Source organism: Lipotes vexillifer, unplaced genomic scaffold (genome assembly GCF_000442215.2).
Source record: "Lipotes vexillifer unplaced genomic scaffold, Lipotes_vexillifer_v1.1 scaffold86, whole genome shotgun sequence".
NCBI classification, from domain to species: domain Eukaryota; kingdom Metazoa; phylum Chordata; class Mammalia; order Artiodactyla; family Lipotidae; genus Lipotes; species Lipotes vexillifer.
Genome location: NW_006785406.1, coordinates 2,515,192 through 2,537,517, shown reverse-complemented (window position 1 = coordinate 2,537,517; position 22,326 = coordinate 2,515,192). Strand labels below are relative to the sequence as shown.

Sequence of the window (22,326 nt, the reverse complement as noted above, 5' to 3'; positions counted from 1 at the left end):
CAAAGAAACTGAACTCATCATTTCTCTATCCTGCACTAATTCTTCTAAACCAGGAATCAGCACCATTTTTCTGTGAGGATCAGGTAGTAAATATTTTAGGCTTGTGGGCCATAGCGTCTCTAGCCCGACTACTCAACTCTGCCTTTGTAGCAGGAAAGCAGCCATGGGCAATAGATGTCAGTAGATGGGCATGGCTGGGATCCAATAAAGCTTTATTTACAAAAACAGGTAGCTGGCCATAGGCTGTAGTTTTCCAAGCCCAGGTCTCCTGCTCCATATCACACTCATGGTTTGTGCTTGGTACACCTTTCAATCTCAGCGCTGTGAGTAGAATCAATGAGGCTTTCATCTCCAGCAGCAGCTCACTAATAGAGAGCTCAGATGCCATAGAGCTGATGACACTTCCAGGGCCTCTCCCATGTTCATCTCCTTCCCCATTTTAATACGTTTCCATTCATCATTCCTTCTTGTTTACTGTCTTGTAGCACTTTTCACTCCTGGCATCAGCACTTGTAGGCAAACCAAGGGAGGAACATCTACAGCTGCTCTCTGCAGTATTAATGACTAAGTGTTTAGACGTGTACTCACCCTTCATATTAACTGTCTTGGTGAGAAGGGGCTGCTTTAGGCCTTGGGAATTTCTACCCTTCAAATTTAGGATCATTTTCTCATAAGAACTCTTTCAGACTCTGGCAATGTCTTGTGCTCCATCGATGGGTTAAAATGACTGGTCCAAAGTGTGCTGTTTATTCATTCATTTAGCACTGAGGTGTTGGGCACTCAGGCAGGGCAAGCCCGGTGCTATGCATTGGGGATGGAGAAAGAAGATGTGGTCTCTGCCCTCAACAGCTGCAGCTTCTGTCTCCCATACACTTGTGAAATCAGTCATAAGCAACCAAAAAAAAAAAAAGAAAGAAAAACAACAACAAAAAGCAACGCTGCTCTTCACTCTCACTTGTTTGCCTGAGGTTGATTAATGGTTCTGAGAGAACGAGGACTGATACTCATTTTAATCATTGAACTTCTTGAAGGATGCATAGATGATAAAGTGATTATGGGTTAATGCTTGGTCCTCACAATCCAAATGCCAATATACCAGAACACATTTTTCAGTAAAAGAGCTGCCCAGCCAATACTTCACTTATTTCAAGCAGTGCACACTTGCATCTGATTCCAGTAGAACCAGAGAATTCAGGCAGTCACCTGGATTTTGTAGCAATGGGATTTTGTCCTAATTCGTAAGGTGAACTAAGATTTTCATAGTTTCAGATCTCCAGTGGGTCAAGATAGTAATGACCAAAGTTCTAGATGGCATCCCTTCTAGAGTGGATGACCTTCTTTCTTCTTAATCCCTGATTGGTGGGGACTGGGTTGGGGAGGGGGGGCATCCACCTACTTTTTAAGTAGATCAAATGATGGACAGGTGGTCCCTCCCCAGGTCATCTCTCCCAGAGGCCAATGGATATCACCTTACTTAGTGTGAGCGTGGGCCTCTTTGTAACGTTCACGTGTCTCTTTGCTCTGGCCTCTAACCTGGAGTCCCTTACAACTGCTCCCAAGCCACTCATCACCACCCCCATGCCACTTACGCTCCAGAGATGCCCACTCACTTACAGGCTCCTGAAGCCCTTTAGGGCTTTTTTTTTTTTTTAATCCTGTTTTATCCTGTTCTCAGGGGATATTCTATTCAGTTCTCACTCTCCTCAGTCATCCGTGGGGTTAATTTCTTTCCTCTTCCATGACTCACTCATGTCACCCTTTCTAGGAGCCCCTCTCAACTGCCTTGTCACTCTAGGCTGGGGGACCCCCTGAGCTGCCCTCTGCCAAGTCACTCACTCAGCACTGCTGTCATCTTCTGTTTGCTTTTGGCCCCACACCACACGATGTCGCATACCCAAGGGCAGGGACCATGCCTTGGTACCTGCAGCCCTTGCATTGTGCCCAGCACATGGTAGTGTGTCATCAATATGACCGCCTGGCCAAAATGAATGAATGGATACACATCCAGTCATCTCTGCCTCTGCAAAGTAGACTTTTTTCATATTTTAAGAGCACGGTAATTTCTTATCATGGGCTGTATTCTTTTGTCCTGGTTCAACTCCCCATGTTTCTTCTGCCCTTTGACTAAGGATGTGGCTTACAGACCTCTGGTCATCAGCTTTCCTCTCATTTTCACCATGCCTCTTGGACTGCTGTGCCTAGAACTCGTCACAGTGCCCTAAATCTCTACGTGGGACTTGGGACCTCCTTCTCAGTGACCCAAGATCTTCATTTTCACTAATGTTGCCATTTTGCTCTAAGATTCATGGTGCAAAACAGGGGCAGACCCAGACTCTAAACTTCTGTGCCTGCACACTGGAGGATAAGCCACCATCTTCACAATGCTCACGTGGGAATGATTAGAGACCAGGAATGGTGTTCAAAAAAGTGCTGAGGGTGAGGTGGAAGGATGAAGGGCAGCAGTGAAGAGAGTCCATGGGCCAGAATAGTGAGTGAGGGGTGCTTTCCTAGGAGAGGAGGCCTTGAGGGGTGTAGGTGTAAGGAACCTGGAGACTGCAGAGGAGGCCTGGAGAGAGGAATTTCAAACTGGGAAAACAGCCTAAGCGAAGGCCTGGGGGCCAGGGCTGTGGTATCTGGAGGGGCAGCAAGGTGGAGATTTAGGGGGATGTGAGAGATTGGAATTGATTTTGTTATGAAAGACCCGTGGACTGAGATTGAGGAGTTTTGTCTTTATCTGATAATAGCTTTAGGGAATCAGAGATCTTTTTTTCTTTTTTTTTTTTAATTAATGCGTATCCCTTAGAGTTTTTTCTTTTTAGATGTTGGGGGTAGGAGTTTATTAATTAATTTATTTATTTTTGCTGTGCTGGGTCTTCGTTTCTGTGCGAGGGCTTTCTCCAGTTGTGGCAAGGAGGGGCCACTCTTCATCGCAGTGCGCGGGCCTCTCACTATCGTGGCCTCTCTTGCTGTGGAGCACAGGCTCCAGACGTGCAGGCTCAGTAGTTGTGGCTCATGGGCCTAGTTGCTCTGAGGCATGTGGGATCCTCCCAGACCAGGGCTCGAACCCATGTCCCCTGCATTGGCAGGCAGATTCTCAACCACTGTGCCACCAGGGAAGCCCCCAGAGATCTTTTTTACAAACGAAGTTTAGTTTGGGTAGGGAGGGAGTGGCAGAAAAGATGGGAGGCTACAAAAGTCCAGGTGCAAACCATATATTACACAAGATCAGCAGCAAGGAGAGCAAATGAAAGGACCCTTTAAGGGCACTCACGGTGGATGGGAGGGTCAGAAGGAAGAGACCCAAGCAAGGTTTGTGCATGCCAGAGGACACATGTGTGCAGGTAACAGGGACTGCAGAGGGCAGGGCAGAAGTTGCTGGAGACAGTGACACACAGGAGGGTGAGGCTGACCCCCTGGATAGTGGGAGAGGTGAGGACACAGGCCCTGCTCTCCAGGAGAAGGGGCATGTCCTCCCTAGATGCTGGTGGAGAGGAACTCTGACTACGGGGACCCAGACGGACACACACCAAAGCGAAGGCAGAAGCAGGTAGTCCAGAACGGCCTCAAGTTTTCAGCGGAGTGAGCGGACACAAAGCCATTTGTCTAAGGACTTGAGGGCCCTTATGGAGTGATCTAGAATAGCCACTGTGCGGAGTGACCGAGAAGATCTTGAGTGAGGAGAGGAAAGACCAGGACTCAGCAGAAGCAACACAGAGAGAGGCAGGTAGGGTGTGAACGTGACCCAGTTTGCTTCGGCTGAGGTCAGAGACCAGAGTGGGTTTGCAAACCTGGATGTGCTTTGTGATTCTCTCTCTGAACCCTGGAGGGGAAGGAGTAGAAAATGACTGTGTCCCCCTTGCCAGTCCGTGAGAGCTCAGCCATTCGCTCAGACCCCTCTCTTCAGAGCATCACCACCACATGGTCCAGAGCTGATCTGGCATTCTTTAGGTCCAGGCCAGCCTGTCCCTGTTTCGAGGGATGGCTTGGGGCTGGGGACAACTTCTAGCAGGTCTGCAGGACCAAGAACTGAGGGCCCCGCATGCTTAGGAGCAGGCTGCCCACCTCTTCCCCTTGCTCTTCTGCAGGAACACAATGAGTTCAATTCCTCCATGGCCAGGAGCCAGACCAACACTGCACGGATCGATGGCCTGCGGCCCGGCATGGTGTACGTGGTCCAGGTGCGCGCCCGCACCGTGGCCGGCTATGGCAAGTTCAGCGGCAAGATGTGCTTCCAGACTCTGACGGATGGTAAGAGGCAGGCCGGTGACCTGGGCACAGGGCAGGCCGCTGGAGGAGGGAAGAGCCCCCCACAAGGCTGTACTCGCAGCCAAAATGCCAACTGCTAACAGGATTCCAGTGGAATTCCCAAGGAAGTGTTTGTCCCCAGTAGGGCCGTGTAGACTCCTCGATTCACTAGGCAGGGCATCTGTCTGAAGTCTGGCCCGTTTCTCAATATCTAGTGGATTTGCCTTGGAAAGGTCTATGTACCCCACATGTGCAGAGGACCCCACATTTTTGCCTGCGTTTGCACAGCAGTGAGACGCACACAGAACTCAAGAATATGCCTTTGTTGGTGCCTGTGTTGTTTCACTCTCACTCCCACTTCACTCCTCTGTTCTGGAGGCTGGGAGCTGAACGCGTAGCCTCATTGCATGAGCCGAGGACTCCAGAAAGAAAACAGAAGGACACAGTTTGGGGAGTGGCTATCCCACGTGTCTCAGAATATTTGAAGCAGGTTCATGTGTGACCCTCAGTAGGTCCTGCTGAGGCATCTCCAGAGAGCATGGCCACTGGTTTCCGAAATGTCCCCAAGGCCACACAATCTGTCACCAAAAATACTTCCACCTTTGAGCTTTATTAGTTCTCTGTTTTAACAGTCGCCCCCAGTCCTCTGAGATCTCCTCATTTAATTGCTATGAAAATCCAATTCCCTGTAACCTCAGCCTTGTGTATGGGTGTCTGTCTCTACATTAGCCACTTACTGTAGTGTATGTATTTCATTTACCTATCTGCTATCTCTCCACCTATCTCTCTATATTTATTTATTCACTGATGAGCTGTTTCCTGATAGTTTCCCAGGTGTCACTCTATTCCCAGCATCACAAATTGAAAGCCTTTAATTTTTCCTTTATTACTTAAATTATATAGAAAACACTCTGCCCTTACATAACATTTTATTTTAGGCCAGCACTCTCTGATGAGGCCCTTAAGAGGGCTTGAGGTTTTCTACTGACCCATATTATATTTTGAAACAATTGAAAGAGTCATCAGAAAGATTTAAAAATCAAATAATTTTATATAAAAATTATAATATCCATTTTCTTATGAAAAATTGTAAGAGAAGCCAATGCTGGTGGACATCCTAGTGTGAGGACTCTGCCTTGAGCTGGGGGCTTGCCCCCCACTTCCCAGTGATCTGTACTTGGATGCTTTGATGTGAGCTGTCTGGCCTTTGTGGGATGAGAGTTTGCAGCCAGCTCTGAGTTTATTTTAGGTGAGTTTTGGTTCATATTTTGAGGATGGTGAGCTAGGGTAGAAAGGTGAGCCACTTTATCCAGATGAATAATACTGCTGGTATGAAAGAACACAGGCTGTCTTCGGTTCCTTAAGGATTCTGTTCCCCTCCTTGTACCTCACTTACCATCTAGATTTATGGGCACTTTGGCATCAGGAGGTACACAGGATTAAAAGCCCAAACTCAAAATGCTCTGAGTACTGGTCTGTTGGCAGTTCTGCTAGACAAATCAAGAAGTAACAAATTTCTCCCAAGAAGGCTATTCCTTTTACATTTGTCAGTTAAGTTTTGTAAACCCAACAGAGGTTGGATGTAGGAGAGTTCTGGTAAGTGGCCAAATTGGAGAGTATTTATCTTAATGACTGAGGTTCACACATCGGTAGTAATTATGTTCACTGAGGCTTCAGACCTCCCTGCAGCACAAAGGTGAGTCTGATGGTTGTCAGTGATAGGGTCACTGGGGCGGGCAGGACCTGTGTGATCCTGCCCAGGGTCAGTGACCCTGCTTTGGGCAGGTGATGTCCACGTGGGGCAGAGCCACTGTGGTCCTGGCTGCTCTTAGCTACAGCCTGCTAACTTTTGACTTGCTCACCTCATTTTTTTTTTAAACCCATTTATACAGCAGGGTATCTACATGTTTACCACATATTCTGGGTGATTCTTATGCACCCTAGTGTTTGAGAGCCATCCTTCAACTCTGTGGATAGAGAAGGAGACTTCTAAACCCAAGGATATTGGTTCTCGAAGACTCTGGCTCTCTAGAAATTAGTGGGAAATGGTGAAGTTCACATTGCTTAGGAATTTTTTAATTAACATGAATTTTATTTTATTTTTTGCCAAATTATTTTTTCTTTAAACACACATATTACAAAAAACTCGCAGCAGAGGGAAACTGAAACTCTACCTTCAGTCTTTTAAATTGATTTCTAGAGAGTGGGAGGCTTCAAGAACAACATCCTTGGCTTTTTTGTGTTTGTTTTTTTGTTTTTTTTTTAGTGTACGTGGGCCTCTCACTGTTGTGGCCTCTCCCATTTGCGGAGCACAGGCTCCGGACGCGCAGGCTCAGTGGCCATGGCTCACGGGCCCAGCCGCTCCGCGGCATGTGGGATCCTCCCGAAACGGGGCACGAACCCGCGTCTCCTGCATCGGCAGGCGGACTCTCAAGCACTGCGCCACCAGGGAAGCCCCAACCTTGTCTTTTGAAATCTCATCCTCCACCCACAGAGTCGAAGCATGGTTACCAAACATCAGGGTTCATAAGAACCACCTGGAGTGTTTGGTAAACATGCAGATACCCTGCCTTTCACTCACAGGTTCTGATTCAGTAGGTCTGAGGGGCCTGGAAATAGGTCTAACAGTTGGGCTCGGGTGATTCTGATGCAGGGCATGAGAACCTCACTTCAAGAGGAATTATTGTTAGGGGAGCCAGATAAAATACAGGATGGTCAGTTAAATGTTGTGAATTTCAGATAAACAACAAATAATGTTTTAGTCTACGTATCTCCCATGCAATATTTGGGTCATACTTAGACTGAAACATTATTTGTTGTTTATCTGAAATTCACATTTAACCGGCCAGCCCATACTTTTATTCACTATATCCGCCTACCCTACTTGACATAGCACATACTTAGCTTGACCTCCATCTGCCTCAGTCCCGAACATTCGATAATGGCTCCTTGGCACCAAGTGAGAGAATAACCACAATAATAATAATAGCCCACTGGGCCAAGTGGTCTATATGGATTAAGGAAAAGAGAATTCGTATTAAGGGCATCTGTGATAGATCACACACTGAAATATGTCACATGATCTGATTAAAAAATTTATTTTAACAGATAAGAAGTCTGAGAGTCAGAGAGGCTAAATGCTTTGTCCGAGATCACCAAGCTTCCCCATGGTAAAGCCAGGGTTTGGGCGAGCTCTGTCTGCCTCTTTGACTGGCGGGCAACCACTCCCCCATGTGATACAGCCTGGTTCTAACGCCAGCAGAAGCCTGGACCCATTCTCTTGAGTGTGAGCTTGAGAGTGCTGGGCTGCTTCTTGGCAATTCCTCCATCCTCTGCAGTACTGGGTGCGGTGCTGGCTGGCTGCAGATACTCTTAAATCTCTGCTCAGCGAATCTGTTGACTGTGCTGCATCTCAGCAACTTTGTGTTTTAGAAGGTACTTCAGCAGTGGTTTCCATTTCCCCCCATTAGACGTATCCTTAAGGTGGCTGACAGACCTTTGAGAGACCTTCCAAATGAGGGCGTGTGGATCGGAGTCACCTCTGCTCTGGGACCAGTGGCATCAATTTAGTTCTGAGGTCCTCTGTCACTGCTGTTTTGCCTTTATTGTTGACACTGTGATTTGTTTTTCTTTGTTTTTGTTTATTTGTGACTTAAAGATTACTTTTGGTTTGGGTCAGACTTACAGCTCTGAAGCATAGAACCTATCTATCTATTTGTCTAATGTCTTTGTTGTCATCACTGAGTACCAGCCCTATGCAAAAAGCATACAGGAAGCTTCTAATGCCTCTTTCTCACCTAGACGATTACAAGTCTGAGCTGCGTGAGCAGCTGCCCCTGATCGCTGGCTCGGCGGCAGCTGGGGTCGTGTTCGTCGTGTCCTTGGTGGCCATCTCCATCGTCTGCAGCAGGTAGGTCCCCCGCTCCTGCCCCCACCTGCTCTCCTTAGACCCAGGAAGCCCCGCTTGTGGACCCCTCCCATGTCATACAGACTGGACAGGGCCAAACTCACCACAGTCATCATCCCATCTCCATCCACAGGCAGCCTAGAATTCTCCAGATTATTTATTTTCTCTGTGCCTGGGATAAAATCCTCTGTTAAGAGCTGGGCAAGGCTCTGAGCATTCATCCTCAAACCTCATTTTAGCCAAGACGTTTAGCCCACCTACACATAACGGTTTTCCTGGAGTGACAGTTACAAAATTGCACTTGACCCACTGGAGCATCACACCATGTGCAGCAGCCCATCCTCTGGCTACAGAGCTATAGGGCCCTCGGCGCAGGGCACAGTGGGGCAGGAGGGGAGCCAAGGAGGAAGCGAGGAGCTCCGTATCCTTCAGGAGGGCAGGCTCTGAAGGCCTTGTGAATTTTTAATACTGTTGCTGCTGCCTTGGGTGGTTAGCCCAGATTCAGCTGGTCCCTCCGAGAAGTTCTGCGTTGCGGCCAGAGTGCTAATAGGCATCATCCAGAGCCTCTGCACCAAGCTCTGATGGAGACGCACAGCCCTGCCCGGCCTCTGACAGACGTTGACTTGAAAGACCTCGACCCAGCTGCCCAAGGTGGTGGTCAAGCCAGAATGCTGGCCACGACAGGAGCTCCACTTAAAGTGAGAGTTGCAGTACCCAATCCCACGAGATGCCTGGGTGAGCCCCCATCAGGACAGGAGGCCCGGGAACAGGGTGGTCAGGGTGCACCCCAGCTGAGAGTGCTCCTCTCCCTTGTGTCCACAGGAAACGGGCTTACAGCAAAGAAGCTGTGTACAGTGATAAGCTCCAGCATTACAGCACAGGCCGAGGTGAGTAGAAAGTAGACACCTACCACCTGAGCCCCGGAGAACCACTGAGCCGAGCAGGCGAGTGCTTGGAGGGCTCCTTATAGCCAGACTGGCCAGTCCCAATCACAAGCCCCCTCCTGGGCCCCAGCGCCCAGCAGCTGGGTCCCCAGGGACCGAGGCTGCCCACCCCATCTGTGTCCACCCTTCGTGGGCACTCATTGGATGCCTGGCGGGTAGATTATCTTCTGCATTGATAAGCCCATGGGAGGCAGGGAGAAGATTGGGTTTAGCAAAAGCCAGTGAATCCTGAAATCAGACCCAGTGGGAAAAGACAGAGGGTTCTCTATTAACATCTTCTGCCTTATCTTATCCAATGGAGCGGCTGGGGAATGTGTTAACCAAATTCACAGATAAGTCAGAGAACACGAATGTAGGGAATTAAAAAGATAGCAGAGCCCAAGAGGCCAAAGTGTTGGGATATCTCCCAAGTGTTTTCTTTTAAGCAGTGCCTTTAAAAGTTTTTCTCACTCATTCTCTGCTCTCTTTTTTTTCAAAACCTAAATGTAATATTTTATAACTAAAATTTCCCCTCACCAGCGTGTAACGTAAAGGCTTGTGTCAGGATTATTCTTTGATCTGTGTAATGACAACGTTGCAGGATCTGCACAGGTCCCACTCAGTCCAGAAAGCAGAACGCTTAGATCTTTACAGCAGACACACTCTGATTCTAAATAACTCCTTTTGAATTCCACGGACGCCCTCAGAAACCTGCCCCAGCACTGTGTGCTGTGCACTCTCTGTCCCAGGCTTCCGCTGTGAGCTGCATCTCACCTCAGTCCTGCTGGGCAGTGAGCATGCAAAACAGGCTCCGTCTACACACATCCTAAGCTGGCTCTCACTGGGCGGTTCTGGGAGCGGAAATGGGCTCCAAGGCAAAAGTTTCACCTGAGGTCACCCAAGGCAGGAGAGTGATGCCGGGATGCTCCCATGGCAGCTTCACCACCGAGGGGCTCGTGTTCGGGCGTGGCCAAGGTCGATGCTGGCTGGAGCTGCACAAAGGCCACTCTGTAGATATGGCTTTGTTCCCCGGGGGCTTTCAATCCAAGAACAAGAACCTGCCAAGGGTCTGTAGAGGACCAAGCCCCTGGCAGCTGGGCTGCTGTTCCACAGTCATGGCTGGGAGAGGTCTGTGGGCTGGGCACCAGCTGAGGATCCCACGGTGGTCCAGGCAGACCCCATGATCAGGAGCACAAATGGGGAGTGAGGGTTTGGGAGAGCAGCCCCCTTCTAAGGCTATAGGCACAGCTCCTGCAACATTCAGAGTCCCATTTGCCCCTCTTTCTTTCCCCCAGCAGGCCAGTTGGGCCTCCATTGTAACCAGACATCACTGGTTTTAGAGGGGAAACTTGAATGTGTTCTCTCTCCTCTCCTCACATCCTGACTCTGCACCTCATGGCAAAATCTACAGATGATTTTTCTTATAGTAACCGGGGCATTTCCCTTCCAGGCAGGGCCTTACCTTCCTAAGAACAGAGACTTTGATTTATCTGTGATTCTTAAGTGAAGGTGCCCCCTCCAGGGTGCATCAGAATTACCTGGAGGGCTTTCTCCCCTGCCCTGCCTCCCTGCCTCTGCCTCTCGGGATTCTGACATTGCCCTGCCTCCCTGTTCTGGGCTGACTCCTGGCCATGTTGAGAGGCGCTATAAAGTCTATTTCAGATTTGGCATCCTTTGAACTCTGGATGACACATTTAAAGATGGCCATGTGGGCTTGAAAGCAGAGGACACAAAATTGGGTTCAAAAGGAGGAGTGCCATTTTGAAGACTAGAGACGCCCAAAGGGGAGAATGTCCCTTTTTAAAGGCATGTCAGTTAAGCCTTGTCACCACCCCTTAGTCGGGGTAGAGAAAGTCCCTGAGCATCAAGCTGGGATGCATCTTGCTGCCTTTGGGGGCACTTCAACCTCAGACCTGACCATTCTGCTCTGAAGGGGCCGGCTTGGCTGGGCCACCACATGGCACCCACGTGCACAGAGGTCTGCTCCCAAAGTGCTCACAGCCTGCTTCTGGGGAACTCTGTCCCCTCTAAGACCAACAGAAGGAGGCTTCCCTGGTTCTCAGGGTCCACAGAAAACCCACCACCTAGTCTGCAGTAGCAGAGGCCTTGCTGCAACCAGTGAGGGTGGGACCCGGGAACGCAGAGTTCTTCATGGACCAGAGTTCACTCCCTCCTTGGCTTTAGAAGTCTGTCTTCTTTTTAAATCCATTCTCCTTTTTATAAATGCTCTTTCCTCCTATTCATAACTCTTCTCTTTTTATCCAGTCTCCAAAACCTGGCTCCTCTTTGCACTCTGGTTCTTTAAACTCATAGCCTCATGCTTTGAGCTGCATTAGTGCCTTTTCTCTCATGGACATCCATCATTCTGACTAAAGCTATTACTGTTGGAGAATGACAGTCTAAGGGCTGTGGAGCTGGGAGAAAACTCAGCACACATATAGCAGAAGAGGAAACTCAAGGCTCTGGTGGAGAATAGGCCTGGCCCGAGAGGGGGGAGGGTAGGAGTAATTAGTTATGGAAAGCCTACTCGGTGCATTGGGAACTTTATTCTGGAGGCTCATGTCAATCCCTCTGACCCTGACAACCACTCTAGGTGGCAGACATTAATGACATGACTTTGCCTGGTCTCACCACTCATGGGTGGCCAAGGTGGACCACACACCCTCTAAACCTGGCAGCAGAGCCCATGATCTTACCATACTGCAGAGGCGCAAGGTGGCTGGAGGTCAGAAGCAAGTCAAAATGGGATGAGGTTTGTTGGTCCTCTCTCTGGGTCCCACTGCAGGAGGCAGAAAGGTGGATGCACCTGATGTGAATGTGTGCACATAACCATTCCTGGGCCGTCCACATGCATGTACTTTGCTGTGGGACGTGGATGGTAACCTGGACATCTAAGTGCTTCCTGCCCTGAGAGGGACAGAAAACCTGCAGCAGTTCCCCAGCCTCACTCATCAGTACCCGAGAGGGCCCCTGCCTCTCTTCCCCACAGGCAGGGAAGGCATAGGGCCACATACAGAGGTCAGCAGCCCCTGCCCTCCCAGACCTGTCTTTCAAGCTGATGCAAAGGCTGAAGGAGACATAACAGAAATGTTGGCAAACATAATACCTTCTCTAGTCCATGAAGCCCTGGCAGATCTGGTCAATTTGAGAATGCCAAGTGCTCCCTAAGGCACTGGCTTACATCCCCGCTCTGAGCCTGCAGCACAGAGAACAGACTTGTAAGGGGGGATTGGATTTGGGTGAAAGAGACTAGAGGGCAGGCAGGTAGAGAAGTGAAAGTGCATGGATGTGGTGCTGGATGCTGGACTGAAGAGCCTGGGAACCTGTGGTTCATGTTGAAGGGTGGGTGGGAGTGTGGGTTTCCCATGTCGGGGAAGAGGCAGACAGACGGAGTGTTCTCATGGTTTCCATGGGCCAGTCCGCAGAAGGTGCTGGCTGACTAAAAATTGCCTGGATGGAATGATCCAGGTGGGCTAGGGTATGCTGGGTAATCTATCTTTAGAAAAGTTCCAGTTGATGCTACATTTTGGAAGTGCTACCAGGTACTTATGGGGCTTGGATGGACAACTATACACTTGATGGTGATTGACACTGCACTGATTTCTGAGATGGATGGAGTGTGAAGGGGTGGGGAGAGAAGAAGGTAAGGGCTTGGTAAGGGGTCAAGGGCTTTCAGAAAGCAACCCTAACAGAATCATCTCCTTGTTACAGGCAACAGCAGATATAATCACCGAGCTACTTTTGTTAAGCTTTGAGAAAAGCAAAAACAAATAAGATATGTGTCTAAAGACCATAAGACTGGCAAACACACTAATTTTCACACAGGACAAGAGGACAGCACACAGGGACCACAGAACAGGAGGGTGAGCTTGATCCCTGCCAAATGCTCAAGAGACTGGGAAGCAGATGGGTTCTAAAACTAAATAATTGGGAACGAAGACAGGATTGTTAAGAAAAGTTATGGGGACCTCATCTCATTTACTAGGGTTACGCATTTAGTAAATTCAAGAGGAATTGTATATGTAGTGGATTTTTATTTTGGCAAAAATATTTTATGATCTCCCATGGGAAAGCATTGTAAAGTGGGTACAGAGCTGGTCGTCATACGAAAAGATAGTGGGTTAGTGAGTCTGTCAGCCAGGAAGGAAGTCACCAGTTTTATTCTAGTTCTTGTCCAATTCAATCTCTTGTTTGTTTGATTGTTTTTTAAATTCATGAGTCAGATGCAAGCCTAGGGATGCTTATCAAGTTTGTAGGTAACAGTTGGGTGGCTTAAGGAACTCCACAGAAGACAGAATCAAATTTCAGAACTATACAACAGCTTTGAATGCTAATTTGAAATCTGCAAGACAAAATGTTAGAGGGATAAATCTAGAAGCTAGTGCTGGTTAAAACAAAAATAAAGCGCTACAAAAAGGAGGAGACCGGACTTGCTATCTGTTTGTATGGAAAAGTTTCAGTACTTAGTTGATCACATGCTTAATAGGAGAGAGAAAAAGCTAATAAGAAAGGCTAAGCACTGTTACTAATGCAGAATACTGCTACTAAAAGCCTCCAATTTGAGCACTTACTATGTTGAGCACAGTAACTTTAAATTTACTAATTTGAGCCTCATAACCGTCCCATGAGGTAGATTTTGCATGTGAAGAAACAGAGCCTCAGAGAAGTCAAGTAGCCTGTCCAGAGTTTTAAGACTCTGTGGTCACAATTAAAGTTGGGATCAGAGGAGGTGATACACAGAAATGCTGTCCTCTGTGCTGGTGAGAACTCATCTAGAAGGACATTCTTGGTTCTGGGGACCCCATGTGTCAAGAAGGACTGTGTCTACAAAGCAGCTGACCCATGGAGGGTGCCAAGTCCTGACCTGTCACCTCAGAGACACCAACCGATTTGGTGCTGGAGAAGTGCAGGCAGGAACCTGGGGGTCAAAAGCATGACACCATCATGGCAAAAGAAAGGTGATACTGTTGTTGTGCTTTGTTGCGTTAAATGGAACCATCGGTGAGCGATCCAAGTAGGCAGACTTTGATTCAATATATGAACAGCCCCCCAAACTGGAACTGTCCACACAGAGACAGGCTGCTTTGTGGGGAGGGAGGTAAGCTCTCTGGTCTTGCAGAGACAGATATCAGTAAAGGCTGCTGTAGAGCATGTTGTAGAGAGGATTCCTGCTTTAGGCAGGACACTGGACTTGATTCGACCCAAGATTCTACACCCAGCTTTCTTGACTCTGGGTGGGAGGGACATATCTGAACCATTCAGGACACAGCATCCAGCGCACTGGAAATCGCCTTTGGACACCAGCGTGAAGGTCAGGTGTAGCTGGAGGAGGGACACAGACCATGGATATTTTGGCTGCCTCTCCTGAAGGTAACAGGAGCATTAGTACCTGAACATGAGTAAATGAGGGCCTATGGGAAGAGGAGGAAAGGCCCCCAGGTGCAAAAGGCGGCTGAGTGTTCAGTGAGTTCTTATTAAAGGTCAAATAAATTTAACGAGCTAGCTTCACCCAGTTGTCTGCTGCTGGCTCAAAGCCAGAGCCTCTAGAAACCAGGGTAACTCTTTGAGTCCACAGCTCCTGGGCTGTTGGCCTCAGGTTCCTGGCAGGACTTCAGTGCCCCAGAGACAGTGGGCCTTGCCTGGAAGGACCTGCCTGTCCTGGTCATTGATACCCAAGAAGCAGGGAGATTGTAAACTATTTTTCCTGAAACACCTTCGTCAATAGCAAGTAGCCTGTGGTCCACTTTCCTTCTCTTGGAGACACATATTAGGCAATAACTGTGGTTTTAAGAACAAATCTTGAAATGTGGTGAAACCCCCAAACAGAAAGGGGAAGGAAGAGCTTCCTCAGATTCGGCGCTTTTCCACCAGCCTTGTTGCCCACCCTGGGGCTCCCTCTCTTGGATTCTCCCTCTAGCCTTGGCTGGACACCCGTGACCTCCATTCTTTCAGGGAAAAAGACAACCACCCATCGTCCTGGTCTTGACCCCAAGCAGGCGGAGCAAAGTGTTTCTAGCGCCCATCAACCTTTCCTGGTAGATTTGCTCTGAGAAACTACCCGTCCTCAGCCTTTCACATCAACAGCTTCAACTGTGTGAAGCTCTGGGTAACTCATGTGTCCACCACATCCACCACTCCACATCCAGCCTTTCAGCTCTGTTTCCATTCTGAGTTTTCTGACTGACTTCTAGGCCTTACATATTTCATCCATGCATTCAAAGTCTAAAGCCACGTGTGCAAACTTCCCTAACAATAGGGTTTCCTTCCCAAAGTCCATCACCTGGTTAATAGGACCACTTGATTCTGGAAGTCTTGGCATTGATTCGCATTCTTCTGGTCCTTCCTTCATTCCTCTTCTTTAATCGCTCACCAAGTGCTGTCAGTTATTCCTTTGAAATTTCTTTTGCCTCTTCTGCTGTTGTCATTGCGATGCTCTGCTTAAAAACTGTTATCTTGTACCGTAATTACAGCAGCAACCTCAGAGCTGTTTTCTCAGCCTCCAGCCCCTTCCCTGCAACAATGCAAGGGAATGCTGTGGGCTGTCGGCAAAATGAACTCCCTGATGCCTTGCTCTCAGTACATCCCTTCCCTGCTGCTGGCACAGTTGTCGGCTCTGTGTGTCCAATGGCAGCAATCCAGATGCCTTTGATGGTAGTCAAGGCCCTCCCACTAGTGCATTAGCACTGTTCCGCCTCAGACCCCCACTTCCTTCCACACTCAAGCTGACCACATTGTCCCCGCTCACACAATGGCAGGTCTCTCTCTGAGCTGTGCCTCATGACACTTCAAGCTTCTCCCTCTTCATTGAAGGACCACATGACCTGTCCTTCTAGAACTCTGACCTTGAAGGCTAGCATCCACAGTCCTCCACCTCTCTGGTTTCTGCAGCACTTACAGCTTGTTTCTGGGTGTGGGATCCTGATTCTAGACTCTCTGGCACTGCTTCCCGGTTTGTTCACATCTCAGTGACCTGAGAACTCCACGAGCTCTGTTTTCCCTGTAGATCCCACAGTCCCTGGCACAGGGCTAGTTGGGTGTCTGGTCAGCATCGAGAAAAAGAGGGGCGATCAACGTTCTGAGGCAGAGGACTGGATGAGGTCCCTCCCAGGAACCGGAGTTTATGTGCAGATCCCTAAACAGCTTCCCTCTTGTGCTTAGATATCTGGACCAAATTTAGGTGAGTCATGAATATGACAAAGTCTGCCTTGGATCCAGAATGCAGAATGAGGAGGCAGATGTCCCCCTTTCCTATGGCTCCATCAAACCTGCTGGGACACAAGATATCAACGACTGAAAACAACCTAATTTATGCACTAGCTTTCCAGACCCTACCGTGGGATTCTAGGAATCCTCCACCAGCAGGAGGGCCCTGGGCTCTTCCTGGCACCCTGAAGCCTCCCTCATGGGACCTGCAAGCTGTCCGTGGTACTGATTTTGTACTTTCTGAATATGCACAAGAGGGCTGAATGGCAGTATTCCATCTTCTTCTTCCACTTTTAATACCTAAATGTCACTTACTGTTTAGAACTGGCCCTTTACCAGCCCACGCTATCCCGCCCTGAGACCCTGGCACTTGTAAACATGTCGAGTTGACTTTTTAGCTACACCCCACAATCTGCCAGCATCCCCCAAATTTATCCCAGCCTCTTCCCTTTTGAGAGCACACTAATCTCCTGCTACAGGATCTCCAACAATACCCAGGAGTTTCTTGTGCTTCAAGGACTGCTCCCTGCCATGCAGGAAGGCTCTGGACAATGGTGAAGTCATTTCTCCCCAAAGTTAATATCTTTAAAGCCTTGGTTCATGTTTGAGATTTTGCAGATCTCCTGGGACTACGGTCCTTTAAAGCTTTAACAGTCCAGGCTGTGACCCCACTCATAGCATAAATGGATTTTGAGATCAAAGAATAAACATATCTGCAAATCAGATCTTTGAGATTAGTAAACTAGAAGGTCATAAAATTGAAGCTTTTCTTTCCTCTCGGCACCATCAATCAGTTTAGATCTGTACATACCACTTTTGTGCCAGAGGTATGTAGCCTATGTTAAAAATGATTAAAATAATCAGAAACTATAAGATATTATAAATATTATAATATTAACACTAACAATAATGTGAAGCATTGGCCAGAGCATTATAAAATGTCTTACATTGTAGAGCTATATTACATCTGATATTATTATAACTGCCATTAATAATATTTTCCCAACACTCACCATCTGAGAATATTTCCTGAGCCCTGTCTCTAAATGTTTGGCTGTGCCCGACTCCACAGCTGACTCGAATTCCTTGTTCACTGTCTGGTGATTCATTGCACTAAATACCATTTCCCTGATAATTAAAAACTGCTCACTGGCAAGTGGGAGCAGAAACGGGCTGATGCAGGATTTATGCAGAAACACAAAATGAGCCAAAAGACAAATGACCTGTTCTGCCTAGCTGAAGACATTTTATTTTTCCTCATCATTTTCTGGGACTAGAAAAAGGCTAGCTGTGATGTGGGAAAGAGGTCTGGAGATATGTGTCATCCCGAGACGAGGTGGATGCAGGGAGAGCCATTAGTGCATGTGTTCTGCCAAATCATTCTTCAGACTTAGGACCTAGGGACCCTGCCCACAGCCATTCCTAGACTGGCCCTATCTGGCCCTCATCAGAGGAAAAGCACTGAGTTTGAACCATTTGTTAGACTTCTGATTTCAGTTTTCCTTCTTCAGTCTAACAAAGGCATCCTCAATTTCAGGGAAAACAAGAACTGATTCCTACCCTGCATACGTTCAGGATGCTCTAAATTGACCAGGTCTAGGCTCCGTGCCACCTCCTCGGCTTCTTGTGAAAAGCTTCAGTGATGACCAAAGCCCCTGCCTGGCCCAGAACAGCAGTTGAGACATCGTGTGTGCTCACACACGCACATACTCATACACACACACATTTGTACACTCACACACATACACACACTCACATACATACATACACACATACACACTCACACACACACACACTCCTTAATTCCACAAGCCAGTGTGGTAGCGCAGCTGCCGGTGAATAAACCACACAGTGATTAGAATGTGAACTTTCTCCCATGCAGATGCCCTTGCTTGGACACCACTGGCCTACATGAATCCTGGCACCATCAAGAGATGAGCCTCTACCTTCTGGGAATAGCTCCTTCCCAGAATTGATTGGGGCCAGTATCTGTGGAGCTCATTAACTCAGAACCCTCTCTCATTCATACTTACATATGTCTTTACTTACAAACCATTCATTACAGCACACTCTAGATTGTTTAATTAGTTTCCATGGAAGAGTTCCTATAGGACAGCTTAGCGTACACTGTTTAAAAGCCCTTGATCCAAAATAACAAGGTGGTATTTTTAAAGTAACTAATATAACCCTAAGCGGTTTACAGCCCCCCAATGCCCAGCCCCCATGCCCGACCCCTGGCTTCCTCTTCCTACCACCCCAAACACTTCCTAGAACAATTTACTGATAATAATCACGAGCATATCAGCTTGTGAGCCCTCCCTGTACACCAGGCACCGTGTTAGGCATGTCACTTGCAACATGGTCCTTAATATCACAGCCGCCGCAGGAGGAAGGTGTTCCCTCCTCTGTCAGCAGAGGAAAACAATGTTATAAGAGATGTACGTGGTCTTGGCTCAGAATGCCCGGCTAGTGAGAGGCTTTGGTGTTGTGACCTCACCTCTAGATCCCAGCTTCTGGGCTCTGAGCCTTCTCTCATTTCAGCCCAGAACTGGGAAGAAGTCACAGGTTGTTGACACTGGCCTGCTGCCCCCGTGGCATTTTGAGTGGGTCTTTTGTGGTGACCTCGTCTCCTGAGCTCACCCTTCCAGCGCACACTAGCCAGCTTCCACCTGAAGCATCTGTGTTTCTTCACCTAAGCGCCTCTCAGGCCCTGGAGTCTCCCCGCCCACCTGCCCAGCAGGGCAGCCAGCCCTCAACCAATGACTGATGGGAGTCCTGTGGAGCTTTGCCAGCTCCCTCCACCCTAGGGTGGGCCGACTCTGAAGCATATGGTCTCAGAGAATCCTAGGGGCTGGGGAGTTAAGCCTGTGTCAATTACCCACAGCCCCAAGGCAGTAAGTGCCTTGAGAGCACACCTTTCATAGGCTGCGTTCCTTTCCTACCTATAGCTGTCACACTTGCCTGTGGCTACTTATTCGGATCACCTCCCAGATAAGCCACTTGCTTTCAAAACCTTGTCTGAAGTTGTTGCTTCTGGAGAAACCCAAAGTGAGACTGCCTGGAGATACTGGTCTGGGCTGTTAGACTTTCTATGTGGTTTCAATCCTTTCTGCACTTCACTAGTTCTCCACACCAAAGGAGAAAGGGATGAACCTCCAACTCTGTTTTCCCCTTTGTCCACTGTTATTAAAGTAAACTCTCTCTCCCTCTCCCTCTCTCTCTCTCTCTCCCTCTCTCTCTCTCTCTCTCTCCCCCTCTCTCCCTCCCTCCATCCCCCCAGGGATTAGAACGTTCTATTATAAAGATGAGGATTTGCTTTGTCCAAAGTTCAATCGGCAGATTCCAAAGTCAATGTTGTCATCCCCAAGTTTTCAAAGAGCATTCTAGAGTGATGTCGATCACCCTAAAGCAAGCCACCTAGTGTGCTTGGAGTGCTTTCATTTAATGACTGGGAATAGCCCAGCTTTCAAAAGAAGCAATTCCTCTGGTCAGAGCACCTGGCTCTCTTTGGCTTTCAAAACATATCCCCCTTTAATTGTTTGCTGCATCTTCCTTCTCCCTCTGGATTGTATTCTGGCCTGAACTGGTGATCAGGGCAACATTAATCTGGGGGATCTGTAGAGTCACCAGAAGATTTTTGGATGAAAGATGTCAAAACTAGACCACGCGCTCAGGGCTGGGACTCACTGAGAAGAAGCCACGGCGGCCGGGTGGGAAGTGTGCGCTGAGAGGAGCTCAGCTCTGCGAACCTGAGATCCGGCCTCCACCGCGTGCACAGCACTTGGGCTTTTGCACACCTGCCTGCCCTGCTGACCTGCCTCTTCCATGAGCCAGACAGCAGCGACGGGCAGGGAAAATGGCTGCTCTTCCCAAGAATGCGATGCCAGACCGTGCTGAGCAGCTTTCGAAGCTCAGCTCCCACCACATCACCGCCAGGAAAACCATCTCCATTCTTGCCTAATGACACACCCAACACGGTGAAAAACGACATTGTGATGAATCCATTTGTTCTGGGTCCCATTTCCTTCCTTTTGTCCCCTCTCCTCCACTTCTTGAATGTGTTTTTTCTGCAGTGGCGATTCTCTATTTTCCCCCCGTGCACACCTATTTATCTTGCCACTGTAAACACCAGTGACAAAGCCCATATTCTTTTATGTATTTCTCATTCACCATTTTATTCACTTTTCATACTTCACTGTGTCTGAAGGCATGGGGGTTCAATCACCATTTTTCTCTCATTCCACCTCATTTTTTTCTATGTAGACTTTGCTCTTTCCTCTCCCAGTGTTTTCTATGCTTTTCTCTTCCCATTTTCTCTTCCGGTATACTGGCTTAGCACTCCTATCTTGAGGTTTTTCTAATAGCAATTTCTTTCTTTCTTTTTTTTTTTTTTTTTTAAATCCATCCTCATCCCTCTTCCAGCCCTGGACACGGCCGTCAGTTATAACCTTAATGGTGGCCTCTACTCAGGAAAGTTGTCAAGTTGATAATATTGATACCTGCCCTACCATTTTACCACCACTTTTCTGCTAATGCATTTGGTTGGCATCAATCAGCTTCTTTGCCTTCTGTGAGTGCCTGGTGTGGGAACTGGTCCCAATCTGTCATTTATAAGTAATCTGCTCCACTTTTCATCAAGAGCTCAAAAACAGAAGAAAATACAGAGGAGAAGTAGAGGACAGAGAACCAGGCTAGCGTGGCCCAGAGGGAAGGGAGATGGGGAGGCCCAGCAAGGAAAAGAGAGGCAGCCCTATGTGTAGGAGAGACACCCCCGCCCCGATCATACCCTTACAGCTGGGGACATCAGCCAGTGCTTAATGACCGCCGTGTCCTCTTTGGGATGTTAACCCTGCTTATCTCCTCTAAAAAGGCTCCCCAGGGATGAAGATCTACATTGACCCCTTCACTTATGAGGACCCCAACGAAGCTGTCCGGGAGTTTGCCAAGGAGATTGATGTCTCTTTTGTGAAAATCGAAGAGGTCATCGGAGCAGGTATGGCTCTCCCCTCCCCTCCTTTCTGTTCTCGTGGTGTCCAAACAACCTCTTCCCACCTCTCTGGGCGTTCTCTACCATCTTTTCCCCCAGAAGATACGTTTAAGCCATCTACAATGTGTGTCTAAGGATCGTTTGGGGAGCTTGTTCGTGGTGTCCAAGCTTATTTGGTATTGCAGAGAAGTCAACTCTAGTCTGAAAAGATTCAGAAATAGCTTTGGAAATGGACCACCAAATGCAGACAGAGAGAGAGAAATAGGGTAACCAACTGAGAAATATACATTTTTAGAAGCTGGACCTAGTATCCCCTTCACCGACTCTCATATCTCCATGGCTTTGGGCCAAGATTTCTTCCCACACTTTCAGTTCTCCTTTTCTGATGTACATGGATTTGGAGGCAGACCATGATAAACTGAAGAGGGACCACTATTTCCAGAAGAAAGCTCACCCATGTCCATATTTTTAAACAAAAGATCTATGATATGGATGGTAATACAAGACAAATTTCTGTCCCAAAAACGTGTGCTCTCATCCATCTTCCTGCATTGGAATAGAAACCCAGCCCGGCAGAGAACTAACTGCCTGAGATGCTCTTAGGAAATTCTACCTAAAGACTGATCTAAAATTTTCATCTTCCTTTAATGGATCAGTAGTTGAGTCAGTTGGGCAATGGATACAGCCTTATTGATGTAAATGAGTAAAATATCCCAAAATATCATTCCTTTGGAAGTAATCTCTTTACTGCCCCCTCTGCTATCTGTTCTGAATCTTCTCAAAAATGTGTTTGCTTTGTGTCCTCTTTCCTACTTTTGTTTCTACAACATTCTTTGTCTTCTCTTCTTCTTTAAGTTGTATTAGCCACTATTCAATCTCTCTTCACTCATATGTTGTATTCTTCTTTGTAGTTCCTATGTATGGAAGTGCTTTTTTTCATGTCAGTATTTGGAGAGCCATGGGGTTGTCTCTCCGAATAATATTTTAAACTCCATAAAATATGTTTAGTCAAAGTCTTCCAGACAGCCACTCCATATATTGTCTTTAGGGGAAGTCACACT

The 22,326-nt window shown here is 47.9% G+C and overlaps 1 protein-coding gene across 1 annotated transcript in view; it reads left to right on the top strand.

The window, feature by feature from the left end:
* EPHB1 (EPH receptor B1) overlaps positions 1 to 22,326 on the top strand; it is a 433,422-nt gene that overhangs the window by 342,020 nt on the left and 69,076 nt on the right. Inside the window, exons 7-10 of the mRNA XM_007457544.1 lie at positions 4,086 to 4,248; positions 8,047 to 8,155; positions 8,975 to 9,039; positions 21,149 to 21,271. Coding sequence (XP_007457606.1) covers positions 4,086 to 4,248; positions 8,047 to 8,155; positions 8,975 to 9,039; positions 21,149 to 21,271 — 460 coding nt within the window. The remainder of the gene's footprint in view (positions 1 to 4,085; positions 4,249 to 8,046; positions 8,156 to 8,974; positions 9,040 to 21,148; positions 21,272 to 22,326) is intronic.